The sequence below is a fragment of the Lissotriton vulgaris genome, chromosome 6 (assembly GCF_964263255.1).
Source record: "Lissotriton vulgaris chromosome 6, aLisVul1.2, whole genome shotgun sequence".
Taxonomy (NCBI): Eukaryota; Metazoa; Chordata; class Amphibia; order Caudata; family Salamandridae; genus Lissotriton; species Lissotriton vulgaris.
The window spans coordinates 1,123,535,503-1,123,551,686 of NC_141694.1; the positions used below are offsets into that span (position 1 = coordinate 1,123,535,503).

A 16,184-nucleotide genomic window follows, 5' to 3' on the forward strand; every position below is an offset into this window, starting at 1 on the left:
AGGACTTTTCTTGTTCTGGCTTTGTTTATGACTTTTTGGGGTTTATTGAAAAACCCAATGTTTGCAGTGTCGTGATTACCTGATGAACGTGTGTGTAACATCTTTGCTTAGAATTTGCCTTCACAAGCCAGTCGTCGAGGTAGGGAGAACATGGATTCCTCTCCTCCTTAAGGTTGCCGCAACCGCTGTCAGGCACTTTGTGAAAACTCCTTGTGCTGATTTTATCCCGAAGGGCCGGACCTTGAATTAATAGGGAGTTTACTCATGGAAGAACATGAGATATTTCTTGTGAGCTTGGTTCATGGGGATGTGCAGATAGGCATACTTTAGATCTATTGCTGCCATGAAATCCCCCTTTTTTAGCTGTGGGATTACTTACTGTAGTGTGGACATTTTGAAATGCTGCGTGTGAATGAACTTGTTTATGAATTTGAGGTCTAAGATAGGTCTTAGTGGGAGATCTTGCTTTGGTATCAAAAAGTAAGGTGAACAGTTTTCTTTGTTGTGTTCCCTTCTTGATACAGTCTCTATTGCTTGTTTTTGTAGGAGTTACTTCATCTCCTGTCTTAATTGTAAGAGTGTTGTTCCTTGGAACCTCTTCTTTCTTGGTGGGTTTAGTGAGGGTTTGTTTGTTAGTTGTATACAATAGCCGTGGCATACCACATTTAAATCCAACTGTCTGTGGTGATGTTTTCCCATTGAAGTAGGTGGTGCACTATTCTGCCTCCCACTGGTGTTGTGTGGGGGTCTTCTGTTGTGGGCAAGTCACTTTGAGTTTGCTCCTTCCCCTCTCCAGGGTTTTCCCCTGCCCCAAAAGTGCTGCCTTGGTTGCTGTTGCCAGGCTTGGTATCTGGACTGCTGGTTTGATTGCTGTCCGCTGCCCTGTGTTTGATGTTGTTGTTGACCTGTTGAGAAGACTCCCCTTCTTGTGGGTTTTCTGAGGTTAGATCCTCATCTCTTGAAGGTGCCCCTATTTTGCAGGGCTCCCATAGCCGTGGCTGTCTCAATGTCCATCCTTATTTCTTGAAGGGATTCTTCTACCTCACTTCCAAACAGGTTGTCTCCTGTGAAGGGTTTGTTAATTATTGCGTGGACCTCTTACTTAAAGCCTGAGAATTGGAACCAGGTGAGCCTTCTTAATGTTGTGCCTGTGCACATTTTTCTGCTGGCTGTATCGGCTACCTCTAGAGTTGAATTGAGGCAGGTGTTCGCTAGGTTTCTTCCCTCCTTCATGATGTATTTTTCTCTTTTATCATCCTCTTCTAGGAGCTTGTTCATCAGTTCTTCTATGGTGTCTTATTGTTGGTGGCCATACCCATTGAAGAGGGCATTAGTGTTTGCAGGGCACCATGTTGTGGCTCCCCACCATGTCCATTCTTTTAATTTTTCTATCTGGAGGTCAGTAAGTGGAAGAGTGAGTGTTGCTCCTTTTTTCTGTGGTGACAATGATGGAGTCTGCCACTGTGTTTCCCTGAATGTATTTAGGGTCATTTGTGGAGCGTTTGTATTTTTCCAACCCCCTTTGCTGAGGCAGGCTCCTTGAAAGCCTCCTTGCTCTGGTCCAGAATGCTTGGTAGCATTGGGAGGTACTGTGACCCCTTGGTGGATGGTGTTAATGTTTCTAGAAGGAAGCAGGAATGTCCTTCTCCTCCTCCAGGAGGACCCCAAAGGTATCAGCTGCTCTCTTGAGGCGGCAGTTGTAGAAGGCTATGTCATATGGTGGCAAAGACTTTGAGGGATTGCTACCGACCTCTTCTTCTGGGATTTCTGTGTTGAGGTCGTTCCATTCTTCCTCAAAAGTTCCCGAGGCTTCTTCTTCTTCTGTAGCATCAAGTTCCTCTTTGACGTCTTCTACGTGAGGTTGAAGGGTTGCTGGAGCTTCAATGGTCCTCTTCTTCTGCGTCTGTGGCAGCAGGGGGTTTAGTGGGAATTCAGAATTTCTTCAACGCCTCAAACTCCTTTTTTTATTGAAGGAGTACCTCCATTTCCACTTCCAGAAGTTTTTTCTTTTTCTCCACCTTGAGGGCCCTTTCAGCATCTGAGGCCATGGAGATCCTCTTCTTGGGTGTGGTGGGTTCTGCCTTAGAGGAAATGCTTTTTCCCTTTGCGGCCTCTCATTCGGCACCTGACTTTGTCGATTTCAACGATCTTCCCTTGTGTGTATCCCTGGGGTGGGATCTGGGGATTTCTTTTGGTCACGGCTGACCCTCGGTCATTGTTTTCTTCAGTACCTGGGCTGCCTTTTGCGCCTTCTTTTTGGGGCCCTTGGTTTCCAACCGGTTAAGGTTTTTTACCTTGTCCGTCTTTTCAGCATCCTTCGTTGTCTTCTTCACGGTACGCCTTCTTTCTGTACCCCCTTAGAGGATCTCTACATCTGATCCCCATGTGTCGATTCTGAGGCCACTCTCTGGTCGTCCTCGTTGCTTGAGAGGCCCAAGTCCCTCAGCGATGGATGTTTCTGGCTTTGAAGCATGGCTGCATAATGGTCCTCTTTCTGCTTTCAAAGTGCCTTGAGAGTCTTCGACAAGAAAACTGTGCAGGCCTTGCAGTCTTTATCCTTGTGATCTCTCAGCAGGCAGAGGTTACAAATGTGTTGTGGATCACGTTGTGCAAACTTGTGGTGGCAATTTGGGCAAAATTTGAAAGGGGTGTTTTCTCTGGCACCTACCTTGCCCTCTTTCGATCCATTTGCACCATTGCTCTGTAGGGATGCCCAACGAGGAAAGGTGTCCTGCAGTCTCTCTCCCTCTCCAGTGTCGTCAGTCGATGACCAATGGTTTTTTCACTCAAATTCTTTGATCTTTTCGGGGATTTCGTCCAAAACTTTGGAGTGTCTTCCTTTGCTCCCAGACCCAAGGGTGGAAAAAAACAAATCTGAAGATGGTTACCACTCACAGGAACTTCCGGGGTGCCATACGACATCACACAAGCGATGGTCCTAGCACCAAATGGTGGTCAACTACGCCCCAAACCATAAAAAAATACAAAGGCAATTCCGGACCCAAGCATTGGATGGTGGAATAATGCACAGAATGTGAATCCAGAAAAGGATTCATACTGCAAAACCTAAGATTACTGTAAGTAAGGGAAAAGGCAAGGGAGCATATTTGGGGGCGCCAGGGAGGGACCAGACAGGTCCAATAGTATTTATGGGGGAAGGTCATCATTGGATGTAAGCTGTAGAAAGTGAGTAAGAATATTCCCATTCTTATGAGATTGGGTGCTTGCGCAGGTGACACACTTCTTCACAGCGTAAGGTTTCACCGTCTGTTGTCCCCAATTTACGCATTGCTCTGTACCACGCTGCTACTTGTGGTGCAGAAGGACCCCTCCATTGGAGAGTGAGCATCCTCTTAGCAAACAAGATTTCCACACCAGCAAAGTGCGTCCTCACCTTATAGCACTTCTTTCACTTAAATATGTCTAAAGCACAGGCCTTCCATGTGGAAATGGCAGTGAGCGCCATGACCTCTTGCATGCTAATAGGTCCCAAGGGCCTGGCACGACCACAGTATGTGGCGAAGATCCACGTCCACAAAATGGCATCGGAGGTAGCAGATGTCCACCTTGGGGAAATAGTGGTTGAGTCGTGTGGAGGTCAAGTAGCTTCGTGAAACATGGGGTATTGTATACTTTTAAAATGGGGGTTTCTAGAGACGTGTTGGGGGAACACAAAGGCTTGTTCCCATTCAATATCAATCAACACCCTACCCAGGTCATCCTCCCATTTATTCTGTAAGGTCGCCAGGGAAATGCTAGTGAGGTCTTGCACTGCTCTATAGAGCCATGTGATCAAGTTATGGCCGGCTCCAAAGATGAGCAGTGTTTGGAGGACAGTGTGGGTCACTGATTCCTCATCCTGGTGTGGGCCACAGAACCTGCCATGTGTTACGTATTTGTCGGTAAGAGAGGAATTATCCTGGTGGGACATCAAAGTAATTTTGGAGTTGGTTGAAGGTAAGGATGTGGCCACTGGAAAAAAGATTGCAGACTGTGATCAGTGAACATTCCACCCAGCTGCGCAATTCTACTGCTGAGTACATGCTAAGGAAGTGTGGGAGAGCTTGCAATGGAAACACTGGTGCTTATGGGGAGACATGGTGTGTGAGGAGGTACACCTGGCCAATACATCTCTGAGCCACTATCACCTGCAAGGACCAAGGGGCGTTAGGGAAAGACCTTGGGGAGTGGGAAGGCTCTAATTGCGGTCGGTGTGAAAAGGACCCGGCCCATCTAGTCACCCATTGCATTAGGGCCGCCAGATAATAGGCTTCGAAAGATTGGGCACCAAGGCCACCCCTTCCGGCTGGCTGCACAGTTTTTTCAAGGCTATGCGGTGGTGTTTGTTTCCCCAGATGAGATACCCCAGTGACTTATCTAGCTTGTGGAAGAAATCCCAGGCGGAACCACAGGTAGGTTCATAAAGTAGTAGAGGAGCCTGGGCAGGATTACCACTTTTAACAGCGCTATATTTCACGTGGTGGCCTGCAGTAAGTGTTTCCAAAATTGCACTTGTAATTTTATCGCTGTCAAAGCGGTTTGCAGGTTGCCATAGATGAGGTCCATCTGGGAGTGATAGAGGCGAATGTCTAGGTATCGAACTGTAGTCTCTTGTCAGTGGAGTGGAGTCCCCCCCCCAAGGCGTGTTTTCCATCAGGCCGAGTCGAGGTTGTATGGATAGATGGAGGACTTTGCCCAGTTGACTAAGAGACCGGCTGCTTGGTCGAAGGCACGAGGCATATTGTTTATGGGGGAGAGGTCAAGCTGGACATCTTGAGGCACTTACAAACTCCCATGTCAACCAGTACTAGAAAAAGATAGTTCCAGTTTAGTGTATCAAATGCCTTTTCCAAGTCCAATATCAGGCATGCTATGCAAGGGAACCGCTCCTGCATCCTATCTTGGATGTGAAACAAATGCCTGATGTTATGAGAGGTGATCCATCCTGGGATAAACTCCTTTTGATCTCTATGAATAAGCTAGAAGAGAATCTGAGGATATCTGTTGGATAACATTTTCCCTAGGCTCTTATAGTGGGTTCCTAGTCGTTAAACATCTCCGTGAAACGGTGTGCTAACCTGGTGGAAAAAGTGCTGCAGTAGTCAATTGGTAATCTATAAAGGCCTGAGCTTTGTTTTTAGCCGAATCACAAATGGCTTGCTTGACATCTGCGGTTGTGACTGCAGCGTTAAGGGGATCCTAGGGAGGGAAAGATTAGACAAGACGGCTCCTTCTACCAGTCACTTATGCAGCCACACTATACTAGTAAAAGGATTTAGTCAAGATTTTTGAAAATTACCATGTGTGGCATTACCGTCTGACATCCTAGTAATTACAGCAGTCATTGTAATGCTGCATAGCATGTAAAAAATCAATCTCTCAGTTACAACCTCTTTTCCGCTCTGCAATGCCTGTGACATTATAGGCAAGATCTGAATCATTGTCTTAGAAGATAGCCTATGTACTTCGCACACAAGAATGGGCATATATTCAGGCTGGACATGTATATTGGGTATTTAGTATGTAGGAACACACATGAAGCTTGCAATCTAGGCAGAAAGTACCGCACGCATAGAGGGATGCAGATATGAACATACGAAAAACCAGTGAATACTCACACTTCATAGTTTTAACAGCCACCTTCTGACTTTCTTCATCAGGGAGACAAAGCTCTCCTTCCACCACTGAGCCAAACTCTCCTAAAGAAGAAATAAAGCCACTTGGGTTAAAAATACAAAGGTCACAATGTAGCCGTCAATTTAATATGCACAACTGTCTGTCTGAATGGAAGTGAGCACAAGAAAGCAGCAATACCACAAACACACTTCGTCAGCATTTTATCAACAGCTGGACCAAAACAAACACACTGGCAAGTTCCATTGTTCAAGTTGTTGTTGCATTCTTAAAGAGAAATACACATCTTGAGCCGATTCACAAAGAAAAGGGGTGCATTTACACCCTTTGACATACTCCTATGCACCAGCGAGGCCTGGCCTTTTGGAATTCACAAGGTATAATTCTACAATAGGGAAATGAAGCCTGGTGTGCAAGTCGATACTTGATATAATATTTTTTTTATTCCTGCTCAGGATAAAAAAAAAACCTTGGAAAAGTGACTACAACAAGGGGGATGGCTCCAGTCCTTTTCTGGAGTTATTCTCCAAATGTTTCATGGTGCAAAGCGGTTAGAGTGCAGTTTGTGGGCCTTTATATACTGCCCAGTCAAACCATGCCTTGAATCTCCCACTCCCCACGGTTTTGTGGTGCTTAGGGCCAGATGTAGGAGCCCTAATACCGGTCAGTACCGACCGGTATTAGGGTTTTCAGATGTAGGGGGCCTATATTTTACCGATTCTGTAAATTTACCGAATCTGTAAATTTACAGAATCGGTAAAATACCGAATCGGTATATTTACCGATTCGGTAAATCCACATGTAGGTGGCACTCCTAAGAGTGCCACAGGCCCTTAAGAATCGGTATTTTACCACCCAATCCTATTGGGTGGTAAAATACCGAATTCAGGTGTGCATGCACATCTGTGCATGCACACCTGTGCAATGTGACACACAGACATGCCCTTAGGGCATGTCTGTGTGCCACATGGCACACAAGTCCGGAATTGGGGTGCTAGAGGGTGTCAAAGTGACACCCCCTGCACCCTTGCAGGATTCGGTATTTACCGATTCGGTAAATACCGAATCGGTATTGCCCATTGATTCCTATGGGCTTCAAGGCCCATAGGAACCAATGGGCAATACCGATTCGGTATTTACCGAATCGGTAAATACCGAATGTTAATTTTTATTTTATTTTTTTATTTAAACTTTTACTGCGGACAGCTACCCACAGTGGGTTTCCCGGCGCTAGGGACAGACTGGAGAAGAAGATATCAGATAGCCAGCATACAGGAACCAACTACTTATGTGAACAACAGCGTTTTCAGTGCTCTGCGAAAACGAAGAAGACTGGTCTCTAATTTAAGGGCAGTGGGCAGGGCATTCCAATAGTTGGGACCAAGATAGGAGAAGGAACGTCCCCCCATCCTTGCCAGCTTAAATCTTGGTATAGAGAAATTGCCAATTTCCGAGGATCGTAAGGTACGTTTGGGCCTGTAAAGTTGCACCAGTTTTTGTAAGTAAGTAGGTGCAATGCCTTGCTTGATCCTAAACATGTAGAATAATGCCTTAAACTTTATGCGGCTGGAGATCTTCAACCAATGAAGATCATGCAAGGCAGATAATGCAGAAGTTCTTCTAGGGACATTCTTCAAGAGTCGCACGGCTGCATTTTGTACAACCTGCAATACTTTAACAGTGGCTACATCAGCACCCAAATATAGTATGTTGCCTTAGTCCAGGCGAGATGTTATCAATGCCTGGACAACCGTTCTACGGGAAGGAATGGGAAGCATCCATAAGATCTTTTGTAGCCACCTGAGAGTAGAAAAACAGGTTGCTGCGACCTTAGTGGCCTGCTGCTTCATTGTTAACTTGTCAATTTGAACGCCCAAGTTACGTACAGCATGTGTGGGTACAGGAAGTGCACCCATCTCATTTGGCCAATGCTGAGGGCCCCAGAGGTTCTTATTTTTCCCCAGAATGACCACCTCTGTCTTCTCCCCATTCAATTTGAGACAGTTCCTCTGCATCCAGTCCGCCACAAGAATGAGGCCCGACTTTAGTGCAGAGGGGTTATTCTCGTCTCGCCCTGATAGGGAGAAAACGATCTGGGTGTCATCAGCGTAAGAGAACAGGGTCAGCCCCGCCTGCTCTACGATGTTAGCCAAGGGTTTTACATAAAGATTGAATAATAGGGGGCTGAGTATGGACCCCTGGGGGACACCCCGCGCTGAGGAACAGACCGCTGGTGCCGCCTTAGGGGAGAAAACTTGAAAGGTTCGCTCGCCAAGAAAGGAGGCCACCCAGGCTAAGGCCCTACCAGTCACGCTGAGTGACCGCAGAGAGTCAAGAATGATGGAATGTGACACGGTGTCGAAAGCTGCGCTCAAATCCAACAGGATGAGCGCCATAGTTTCACCCTGGTCGACACCGTGTCGGAGACTCTCTGTCACCCCAAGAAGGGCTGTCTCGGTCGAGTGGCAGGACCGAAAACCCGACTGGGAGGAATGTAAGAAACCAGAACTTTCCACCAGTTCAGTGAGCTGGGTATTAATGTGTCTCTCTAACACTTTAGAGAAGATGGGTAGCAGGGATATTGGACGAAAGTTGGCAAGATTCGAGATATCAGCACCAGACTTTTTTAACAAGGGCACTACCATAGCGTGTTTCCATGGCTGGGGTACATATGCCTCAGTAAGTGAGGCGTTTAACAATTTAACAAAAATCTGATGGGTGGAGGGATCTAATTGTTTGAGCATTTTAGCCGGAAGTGCATCGCACGGAGAGCCAGAGCGCACACTATTTAGACAAGAAGAAAAGGAATGGCTGCCATACAGAAAGTTTGGCAACGTTGTCAACATTAGCAGATGACTGCACAGCGCCAGATGCAAAAGGTGTTACCATCAGTGGCGGGTTAAAAAGTTCATAGATCAAATCGACTTTTTTAACAAAAAAGTCAGCTAAGGATTGGCATTGAACCTTGTCAAATGCGGGAGGCGTAGGAATAGAGTCCGCTCCTGTCAGTTTTTTTACAACTGAAAAAAGAGCACCTTAGGGCAGTTTTGTGCATCTGAAACAATTTTTTTAGTATAGTCTGCTCTGGCTGTTTTGCAGCTGTTATGATAGCCCTTCAGAGCTTCTCTGTAAGCTACTTTGCGTGTAGGAGAATAATTGCGCCTCCATTTCCTTTCTAAAATCTTACATTGAGTGCGAAGGCACTTAAGCTTGTCGGAAAACCAAGGTGCAGGTGGATGATGAGGCCTAGTTTTCTTATATGTCAAGGGAAGCGTGGAATCAACAGCATTATTTAACCACTGACCAACTGCACAATTTAGAGCAGAGATAGATAGGTCGGTGTTAGGAAGTGTCCTTAATAATTGTTTATTAAGTTCTGGCATGTTAATTTTCCCCCAACTGCGTGTCCGTTTATCTATTTCCTTTCCGATCTGTAATGCTGTCCTGGTAATATCCAATGAAAAAGGAACAGCAAAGTGGTCAGACCATTCTATTGGGCGTGCTTTCTGAGAGCAGTCCAACTGTAGATTTGACAGGATGGGATCTAATAAGTGACCAGCAAGATGTGTAGGGGCAGAGTTCAAGAGTTGAATGTTAAAAACCTCGAGAGTAGAAATAAGCTGTTTAGTGGACGTACTGTCGGAATCTTCGAGATGGATATTTAGGTCCCCTAGAATCGAAAAGTTGGCTGCTCTAAGCAGCAAGGGTGCCAGGAAATCTGGCAAAGAAGAAACCCAGGGATTAGCATTCCCAGGAGGGCGATAGATTAATAGACCTGTCATTGTGAACTGATGGTTAATAGTTAGCCTAATGATTCGGTAATTCACATTTAAAAATTAGCTACATCTCCCTCCTTCTAATTTACTGATTCATAAATACCGAATCGGTATAATTCGGTATTTATGAGTCGGTAAATTAGATTTACCTACATCTAGCCACTACTTCCTTGTTATTGTATGCAGTTATGTAACAATTGAGCCTGTGAAGTACCCTTTTCGAAATGCCTCTTAATCATTAATGAAGCTCTTTCCGGATCTCGACGTACATTCATGGCAGCTTGACTCCTTAAAATTCACTGCCCATTGTGGGTCATAACCAAACCACATGATATCCTGCAAATTTTAACGTCAACTTGGGCGTGCAGCAGTCTGATGAGCCACAAGCGTGGACATCATGAAATACAATCGCAGGGCCGGCACCCAAATAGCGTTTAAAAAGAAATTTTAAAAACAAGGTGATTTTATAAAAATTAAAATAGTGAACCGGAATACAAAAGCGGAAAAAGGCTCAAATATGCACTTACGATTTTTCATGGACCAATGTCAATGTTGCATCCTCAGAGTTTGACAGTTGTGGCACGTTTATTATGTTCTTTCACATTTCACATTTAACATTTTCCTACAAAACTAATCTCTACTCTTATCTAATTTTCCGATCAGCATCCAGTAAGTAGTCTTGAGCACTTGAGGAATCACTGACCACTTAGTAGGCAAAGATAGCCATAGATCAATAATTACAATAAATAATTTAAGTGGGATTGCCTGGGAAAGTTATATATTTTTTTTATCAATATCTATAGTGCGAATCAGAGGTAGCCAGCTTCATTTCATCCAGATGTAATGAAAAGGGTCTAATTTCAGCTTGTGCCTTTAATTCAAATATCTTGAAATTCATGATTTGGAAGGAAATGGCCATTCCTAGATATGCAGTATTACAGGTCCTGGTTTTTCCAATGAAACATTTGCCCACAAAAAAACTGGTTGAGTAGATCTGCTAAAAATGTAGAATTGGGGAGTACCATGCCTAAATCAGTGCAGAATCACTTGTTTCCACAATAAATCCCCATTCCTTGTGGACAAACTCACAGTGGTGTGGTAATATTACAACCAAATGTTATTGAACCCCACAATTTTAGCTTTCTGGGTCTGGTTGTAACGCATCTGGAGTCCTTTAACTCAAAGAAGGAGGGCCTTACTGAAAACATATGTTGCTTATTCAAGGGTTTGAAAAGTGTGTCTGATGGAAGGACAGAGGCAGGCGCCCGCTTCAATGTTATCACTGTTACATAGAGGTGAAAGATGTGCCTGGAGCTTTCATGGTGCTTCTTTTTGTTATTGTACTTGTCAGGAGAGGAGGTAAGTTCTCCTTCTCAGCCCATTGTACCTTTTGTCATGGTAATCAACTGTGATTTTACGACGATAATAAGATCTTGCCTGATAAGCACTTTGTGAGGATGGGGATGCATATACAACAAGCATTTGCAATGCAATAGGTCTCGCATTTGAAAGAGTTTAAGCTATTGGCATTGTAAATGACAATGCCTTTCATTTATGTTTTAAAAACCAACACGTAATTAAAAGGCATTGCCATTTACAATGCCAATAGCTCAAACTCTCACAACTGCGAGACCTATTGCATTGCAAATGCTTGTTCACTTTGCAAGTGGACGTGGCCTCATTTGAAATTTCTAGATGTGCTCATTGGACTGGTCTGCTATAATCGCCATTAAAACAAGACATGCCCCTGCAGGTAGGTTTAAGTACTGAGGGCATCTGCCTGCAGAGGGATCTCTGACCCCTCCCCTTTGAAAATCAGACCAGATGTCAGAGGACCAGCTGCTTCAAACAACCAGGCTGCCTTTCTCTGATGAGTTTGTGGCTGGGCTGGGCGCAGCATATTCATTGTGCTAGGGCACAATTACCTGGTTTGTGCAGGGCGCAACCAGTTCAAGTGTGCCGCAGCGCAGAACATTGTGCCCCCATCAGTAATGGAGGCCCAGATTGCATTTTTTTGTATGTAAAAATACACTTGGGCTGGATGACATTTAATCAGGAACTTCGATTTGTAAGCGCCTAGAGGTTCATTCTGCAGCATGCGCTACAGAAGAATCTGTGTGCCTTTAGGTTTCAGCATTGCACAGCTTGCCAGTCCCATGGGCTGTGATGGTATAAAGCCCTCCCACGTACACAGTAGCCCCCACTGGAAGGGAAAAAAGGTACAAACCGCACCTTGAAATGCATTGGTCTAGGATGGAACGAGAATCCCTTGGCAATCACACACACATCTGTAACCTAACCTCCTGCTGGCACTCCCCACACACACATGCAAGCTAACCCTGCTCTGGGAAACAACAGTGGGAGGGCTAGAAGACACCAGCTCTCCCCCTCCTCACTCAACAGGCTTACTGAGGGCACACAACGCGGTGAGTACACTGGATACTGGCTTATGGCAGCTCTTTAAGGCGCCTTTTAAAAAGGGAGGCCATTATTGCTTTAGCAGCATTTGTTATCTGGAATACTTGAGCGCTTTATGTCGAGATTCTTTTTTTTAGCGCTAGAGATAAAAGTGTGTGTGTGTGTGTTTGTAGTGGGGGGGCGAGTGACTGGCAGTAGTTTCAGTGCGGTTATTGGGAAACGGAAGTGTGCGTGGGGCGCAGCCGAGCAAACATGGCAGGATGGGTTCATTGTGAGGGAGTGGGCACACCACATTTGCCATCTCCCTTCAGTCCTGAGATATTATTTTTCAATCTTATGGTCATAACTGCCCGATTACCCAGGTTCACGCGTAATTAGATGCTCCAGACCACTTTTTTCTTTGCTGCAACTTCCAGAATGCAGAGGGAAACAAGGGGTGTGTTTTAGTAGGCACGTGAGCCAATCGTCTGTTTAATTTAATCCGCTGCTTTGCTTTCTCTTTCGGTTTCGTCCTCCCACTTGTTCAGGACGCTGCATGCTGCTCCAGGCTCACGGAGCACGCTCAGCAGCAGTGTTCCGGCCATTCCAGGTACGTTCCACCCGGTCACCGGGGCCAGGCTCTTCTGCTGCCCCCGGCCTCCTGCCGCCCACTGGCAGGATTACAACAGGTGAGAGCAAGGCAGAGAGCGTGCCCTGAAACACCGGTTCTGCTGCCCCTGGCCTCCTGCCGCCCACTGGCAGGATTACAACAGGTGAGAGCGAAGCAGAGAGCGTGGCCTGAAACGCCGGTGGGAAAGCGAAAGCTCAGGGTGGGGGTGGGGGGAATGGTGGGTGTGTGTGTGTGTTAGTTTTTGTGTGGGAGTGTGAAACGCCGCAAAAGCTCGGGTGGGTGGGTGGGTCCATGTATGTGTGTGTTTTTGTTTTTGTGTGGGTGTGTGAAACGCTGCGAAAGCATGGCATGGGGGAGGGTGTGTGTGTGTTTGTTTTTATGTGTGTGTGTGTGCGCGCGCGCACATACTTACTGCATGCAGCTGGCTTGCTGGAGGAAAGGGGACAGTTGGTTGTGTGTGTGTGTGCGTGTGCGCTCTCTATTGCAGGAGGCTGACTTGCCTCAGAAGCGGGACAGGAGCGGAGCACAGTGCGTGGGTGTACGTGCGCATACACCTGCTCAAATCGCTCTGCGCGTGCCCATCTCCTGTCCCACTTCCGAGGCAAGTAAACAATAAGCCTCGCTGGAGACAGCAGAGCTTCGCGCTTCTTACGCCAGGCTCAACCTAAAAAGGTGTGACATTCCACAAAGATAGTTGCTTAAAGAGGACACAGATGATCCTCTATCTGTTTTTATATTAATAGGCACTACGAGTAATCCTTTTAAGGATGCATAGACCCTCACCCGCTAAGGTGACATGCTTTATCATCAGGTCCTGCTCCACTTTACATTGGGTGTGAAATATCCAATGGGCTCCTTTCAGAGCTCTTTGCCAGAGATCATTGTATCCTAAGTTCAATGACTAGCTAGTCCAAAGAACAGAATTTATTTCAGGATTGCAGTTGTGTGATAGTTTTAGATTAGGTGATATTACAAAAAAATATCTATGGAAAACCTGTGTACTCTTCTTAATAATTGGCTGCGTCTATGGTGAGATTAAATGAAAGAAAAGGAAACTAGCAATCCTAATCATATTGTAAGTCCAAGAAGCAAGTGGTCGATATGTTTCTTGCCCTAAAGGCCAATGGTGTCTGTGGCATTCATCAGGACCTACGTATGAAAACCCTATTCTAAATCTAAAAGCCCTACACCGAAGTTATGAGAAGTAATTATGGCTAGACCTCTTATATGAAGACCTTCACAGAATGTCACACCTTTTTGTTTATGCTTATTATCTGGGATGACCAAATCAATCCTCTTATTACCTTGATATGTGTAGAAGAGTAGCGTCCTCCATAAACAATGTTTGCATACATCATAGCTTGATGTGCAGGTTAAGAAATCAACCAAGCCGGCTGAAGTTGGAAACCGGTACAGATATTGCACTTGCCAGAAAATGTCATTCCAAATGTCTTACCTTCTCCCAGCACCTTCCCTAGAGTAAGGGCATCTCTGTCAACCATTACATCCCGGAGTTTTTCTTGAAGATCTTCACTTATTCCCAAATTACTTACTGTAAAAAAAAATATGCATTTATTAACATCTCGAGGACAATGGACACAGATATACCACATTCTTTAAGAATTTTCATGGAAAGCTTGGTGAAGGTAGGTCACTAGACAATGCATGTTCAGTTCAATAGTTCAATAAACTTTATTCGGTTAAAAACAAATAACCATAAAAGTAACAGACATAAAAACAAATTACAATGATTACAATGATTACAGCTCGTAATTGTGAGTTCAGTGAGGGAGATCAATAGGAAATTTAAACCATTTCAATTACTATTTGTTTCCTTAGTTTAAAAACATTTTTTAAATAATTTAAAACCACGGTAACAGTTAAAACCGTATCCATTTTCTGGACTTCTAAAAAAGCTGGGCGGCATCTGTTTAAATTCATTTCTTTTAAGAAAGGGAAAATAATTTTTCTACGGGAGGCACTATAAAATCTGCAGAAAAAAAGGATATGGATATCTGATTGTTGTGACATACCATCACACAAACAAGTGGGCAATATACGGTTCCATGAGTTCATGCTAGGAAAAGACACTAATCTAAAAAATATACAGAATCTAAAACAAGTTAAAAGGAAGCGATCATAGTTTGTCATGGGCAGGGATAAATATGGCTGTACAGAGTTAGTCTCACAGAGAGTAAGGAGGTGGCGAATGTACTGTATGTTTCAAAGTTTCAACTCTCTTCCTCTTGTCCACAAGATGGTCCAGGCAAAGGGTTTTTAGTGTGCTCCTAGAAATGCTATCCATTGAAGATGGATCCGAATAATAGGAATAGCATCCAATCTCACTCAGGAAACACTTTACATATCCCAGCCATTCTGCTCTGTCCACGTGATCCAAACTGAGGGTGTCCTGTAACAAGGCCCGATTCATAACGCATTCATTTGTAGTCCATACCCTGTGCCACAGTAGGATAGGTTGAATTTTGATAATGTCTGTTATGTAAGGTTGGCCAAGTTCAGCGTGACAGTTAAATGTGGCAGCGCACTGTGGAACGGCAAGGACTCCCCTCAAAAATGTATTCTCCACCACCTGGATTTGATCAACATTTGCGTACCCCCACAAACCTGAGCCATACATAGCCACAGACAAGCATGTTGCTTTATATATAGTTAGCATTTCTTTTATCGGCTTCCTGCCCAGTTTTCTGACAAAATTCTTTAGGGCCATGATCGTTTTCATAAATAAAAGGGTTCTAGCCTTAATTGCGCTTGTCCAAGAACCTGACTCATGGAATAAAATGCCCAAATAGGAAAAGGTTGGGGTGTTATCCAGTGGCACATTATTTAAAAACATCCGTTTCATCGGTTTACCTGATTTTGGACCACAGTTCATTGTGAAAGTTTTACTACAGTTTACTAGTAAGTCTAGATTCAGCATAAATTTCTCAAAACTAACTACTAGTTTTTGTAGAGCCCGAGGAGTGCGTGCCATAAGCACGGCATCATCCGCATACATGAGCGCAGGGATTGCCCTCCTCCCCACCCTAGGCATATCCCTGCACTCCTGCAGCAGGTGATGCTCGAGCCCATTAATGTAAAGAAGAAATAAAAAAGGTGCCAATACGCAACCTTGCCGCACTCCACGGCCCACACTGAATTGTCTGGAGCATTCGCCCCCCCTACCGTAGCGGACAGAAGCTGTGGCTCCACTATAGAGTTCCCTCAGGAAACAGATGATGGTATTGTCCACTCCCAAACCTTTCATTATTGCCCACAATTTGGAGTGTGATACGCAGTCGAACGCTGATGAAAGGTCCATAAAAGTAAGATACAAGCGTTCCGACTTTATCCTTATATATGTGTGCTGCAGTAGCATTAAATTTAGGCCTTGCTCGATAGTGCCAATCCCTTTTTGAAAACCAAATTGCAAGTCACTCATGATTTCATTTTCCTCCGCCCAGCTTTGGAGTCTTGCCAACACAATACGTCCCATAATTTTTATTGATGAGTCAAGAAGGGAGATTGGTCTGTAACAGGCACAACTGTTTCTGTTCCCCTTCTTGTAAATCGGGACGATGACAGAGGTAAACCAGGATTCTTTCAGGCCCCTTGATAGAGCCGCATTAAAAAGTTGTACCAACATTGGTCCCCAGATTTCAGTATTGACTTTAAATAGGTCTGCAGGAATCCCATCAGGCCCAGCTGCCTTGCCGCCTTTGGTGGATCTCAGAGCAAGCAGTACCTCA

The 16,184-nt window shown here is 44.9% G+C and overlaps 1 protein-coding gene across 5 annotated transcripts in view; it reads right to left on the minus strand.

Moving 5' to 3' along the window:
• Nucleotides 1-16,184, minus strand: part of MERTK (MER proto-oncogene, tyrosine kinase) — a 366,926-nt gene that overhangs the window by 73,362 nt on the left and 277,380 nt on the right. For all 5 annotated transcript variants that reach the window (XM_086927212.1, XM_086927213.1, XM_086927211.1 and 2 more), the window contains 2 exons: nt 13,895-13,990; nt 5,619-5,699 (listed from right to left, as the gene is read on the minus strand). In XM_086927212.1, coding sequence (XP_086783338.1) covers nt 5,619-5,699; nt 13,895-13,990 — 177 coding nt within the window. The remainder of the gene's footprint in view (nt 1-5,618; nt 5,700-13,894; nt 13,991-16,184) is intronic.